This window comes from Mus caroli, chromosome 10 (assembly GCF_900094665.2).
Source record: "Mus caroli chromosome 10, CAROLI_EIJ_v1.1, whole genome shotgun sequence".
Classification (NCBI taxonomy): domain Eukaryota; kingdom Metazoa; phylum Chordata; class Mammalia; order Rodentia; family Muridae; genus Mus; species Mus caroli.
This window is the reverse complement of record NC_034579.1, coordinates 121,533,550-121,537,229: the sequence shown is the minus strand read 5'-3', so window position 1 is coordinate 121,537,229 and position 3,680 is coordinate 121,533,550. Positions and strand designations below refer to the sequence as shown.

Below are 3,680 nucleotides of genomic sequence, written 5' to 3'. Positions count from 1 at the left end.
GCTTACTTTCTCAGAGAATAACCTGACACAGGAGCACAAATGAGCAATGCAGACAATAGAGTTTTGGCAACTTTTAGTAAAGTGACATTCAGACCAAACATCAAAATAAGTAGATATTCAGAGTCAGAACATAGAAAGCTTATGTAGTATTTTTTTAACTTGATTTTGAACTTGATGGTATTAATACATTGTTAAAATATTTCCCATACTCAACACACTGAAATAATAAAGGATATAATATTTTCTTTTCTCAGCTTGGATAAACATTTTCACATGTAGTCAATTATATATTCCAGTAAACAGTGTGTATGAATTACACACTAACAGAGAAATATAAAAATAATTAGAGATGCTATAAAGCAATGTAGAACTTTCAATTTAAAACAGAAAACATGCTTCACAAGTGCATGTTTAATCATCGTGGCAAAATGTAAACTACAAGTTACAGCTAAAACAAGGGAACTTGCTCATGAAATCCAGATGAGTTGTTACATGCTTATATTTTATTGCGGACCAGATATGCCAGGAAAGGCATTTAAATGTGCACCTTTCAAATACAAAAGAAATATTAGACATATGAAGACAATGATTTTATTGAATCAGAACAAAATGTTATTCAAATCTAACACCACAAGAAAGCCCAATTAGATATAGATTACAAGTATAAAATGAAGAATATGAATGTCATAACATTTAAGATGATCTTTAAGATATATCACAAACTGTGAAGCCAATAAACTAAATTATTGAATAGCTAAACACTCAAGACTATCAACAGTATCAGCTTCCACTTGCAGAAGAAACTACACAGGAATAAACTCACTATAACATTCACTGTTTACCGCTCTCTGGCTCCACTACTTTTCAAATAAGACATTGCTACTTTTTCTGTGAGGGTTGAATAATTCAGTAGTTAGTGATGAAAAACAACACAATAACCACCTTCATTCTGCTGGGACTAACAGATGATCCTCAACTTCAGATTCCAATTTTTGTGTTTCTATTTTTTGCCTACATGCTCAGCATAACTGGGAATCTGACTATCATATCCCTCACTATATTAGACTCCCACCTTAAAACACCCATGTACTTTTTTCTACAAAATTTCTCCATATTAGAAATTTCATTTACATCTGCTTGTATTCCTCGATATTTGTACAACATAGCAACCGGAGACAGGTCAATCACTTATAATGTTTGTGTCATTCAAGTGTTTTTTACTGATGTTTTTGGAGTGATTGAATTTTTTCTTCTGGCCATTATGTCCTACGATCGCTATGTGGCCATCTGCAAACCCCTACATTATGTAACCATCATGAGCAGCAAGGTGTGTCAGACGCTTGTTCTCTGCTGTTGGTCGGCTGGCTTGCTCATCATACTCCCACCACTTACCCTGTTCCTAAACTTGAGATTCTGTGACTCAAATGTTATTGATTATTTCTTCTGTGATGCATCTCCTATCTTGAAGATTTCCTGTTCAGACACTTGGCTCATAGAGCAGCTGGTGATTGTCTGTGCAGTGCTGACCTTCATTCTGACCCTGGTGTGCGTTACTCTGTCCTACGTACATATCATCAAGACCATTCTGAGATTCCCCTCTGCCCAGCAGAGGAAAAAGGCCTTTTCCACCTGTTCTTCTCACATGATTGTAGTTTCAATCACCTATGGAAGCTGTATTTTCATTTACATCAACCCTTCGGCAAAGGAATCGGTGGCCATCAATAAAGGTGTAGCTGTTCTGATGACATCAATTGCTCCCATGTTGAACCCATTTATTTATACTCTGAGAAATAAGCAGGTTAGACAAGCCTTCAGTGATTCCTTCAAAAAGATTGCCATGCTCTCAATGAAGAAAGAGAATGTTCAAATATAGAAATAAAATATTAATTCAGCATAAACCACTAAAGTCCATATATTTGTGTCTTTTCTTGAACAAATCTGTATTTTGATGGACTTTCACAAAAAAAAATTTTCTGAAAGGAACAGAAGAACACATGTGATATAAAAACAGAGGTGATGAACACTATAAGGGAGGCCTAAGTGAAAATAGGGACTGGGATTAGGGGAGAGAAGAACATGAGAGAAGAGTTAACTACAACTAATGATGTGTAAAAAGTATAAAAAAACCCACTACATTATAAGCTAATTAAAAATATTTTAAAGGATTTTGAACATAGATACTCTGTCTTGATAGATTATACTGTTCCCAGAAGCTATGGGTTATGAAATTAAAATTCTAGTGTCAGGTATGGGATAGCTAACTCTCTATGTCTTTTAGTAGGGAAGTCCCCAAAGACCTCCAAACTAATACAAGCTACTGCCTCTGCTCTTGGCTACCCACCATAACCAGATGACATATGTTTATGGTTAAAGGCATCACACACTTCAGTTATAAGACATGGGATAAATCAACCTAAAACTGAGCTAGAAACTTCTTTCCTAATGGTTAGTTTTTGTTGTTCTAAAAGATGCCCTGTAGGGTACTGAGGGAAATATCAATTTCTTATCCGAAATAAGCCTTTGATACTGTACTAATATTAACATTCTATGTGAAATGTACTGGCTCACTCAATAGTGGTATATATGCTACAGGAATAGTCGACCACTTTCTGATTGTATTTAAGATCCTCCCTAGTGGAAAAAAATCATACCTGGTAATTCAGATATGGTAGGTTAATGGCTAGAGAGGTCATAGACCCTAAGTGGGGAACCTACTACTGCCATTTAGATAAATGGGCATGTCATAATAGCTTCTAAATATTTGTATTTATTCTCATAAATTAGTGCTGCCTTCAATGCTGGTCAGAGTAGCTTCTTTTGAAGGGGTCAAAGACTCATAATTGGTAAAAGTGCTGAGAATAAGTGTCTGTTGAGTGGAGGCTCAACAGTTAGAACACTGGCTGCTCTTTCAGAAATCCTAAGCTCAATTCCCAGCAACGACATGGTGGCTCAGAACCATCTATAGAGAAATCTGATGCCCCCTTCAGACAGGCAGATGTATATGCAGCAGAGCACTCATACATTAAATACATATTTTTAAGTGTCTATTCAAAGTGTGGAACAGAGCCTGAAGGAAAGACCACCCAGAGACTGCCCCACCTGGGGATCCATCCCATATCCAGTCACCAAACCCAGACACTATTGAGGATGCCAAGAAGTGCTTGCTGACAGGAGCCTGATATAGCTGTCTCCTGAGAGGCAGATGCTCACAGCCAACCATTGGACTGAGCACAGGGTCCTCAATGGAGGAGTTAGAGAAAAGACTGAAGGAGCTGAAGGGGTTTGCAACCCCATAGGAAAAACAATGATAGCAACCAACCAGACCCCCCCTCCAAGAGCTCCCAGGAACCACCAACCAAAGAGTACACATGGAGCAACCCATGGCTCCAGCCCCATATGAAGCAGAGGATGGCCTTGTCAGGCATCAATGGGAGGAGAGGCCCTTGGTCCTGTGAAGTCTAGATGCCCTAATGTAGGGGAATGCCAGGGTGGTGAGGTGGGAATGAATGGGAGGGTGGTTGGGTGGGGTAGCACCCTCATAGAAGCAGAAGGATGGGATAGGGGGTTTCCAGAGGGGAAACCTGGAAGGAGGATAACATTTGAAATGTAAATAAATAAAATATCCAATTTAAAACAAAAGAAGACATTTATTACTACCACCTGAGGATCAAAAAACAACA

The 3,680-nt window shown here is 38.2% G+C and overlaps 1 protein-coding gene across 1 annotated transcript; it reads left to right on the top strand.

The window, feature by feature from the left end:
- Window positions 1-919: 919 nt before the first annotated feature.
- On the top strand, window positions 920-1,873 carry LOC110303653 (olfactory receptor 6C2-like). Its single transcript, XM_021174818.1, has one exon. It carries the CDS (start codon window positions 920-922, stop codon window positions 1,871-1,873), a length of 954 nt encoding a protein of 317 aa, XP_021030477.1.
- The last annotated feature ends 1,807 nt before the right edge of the window (window positions 1,874-3,680 follow it).

Excerpts from the sequence above, each read along its gene's own strand:
- LOC110303653 (XM_021174818.1), top strand. The coding sequence starts at position 920 with ATGAAAAACAACACAATAACCACCTTCATTCTGCTGGGACTAACAGAT.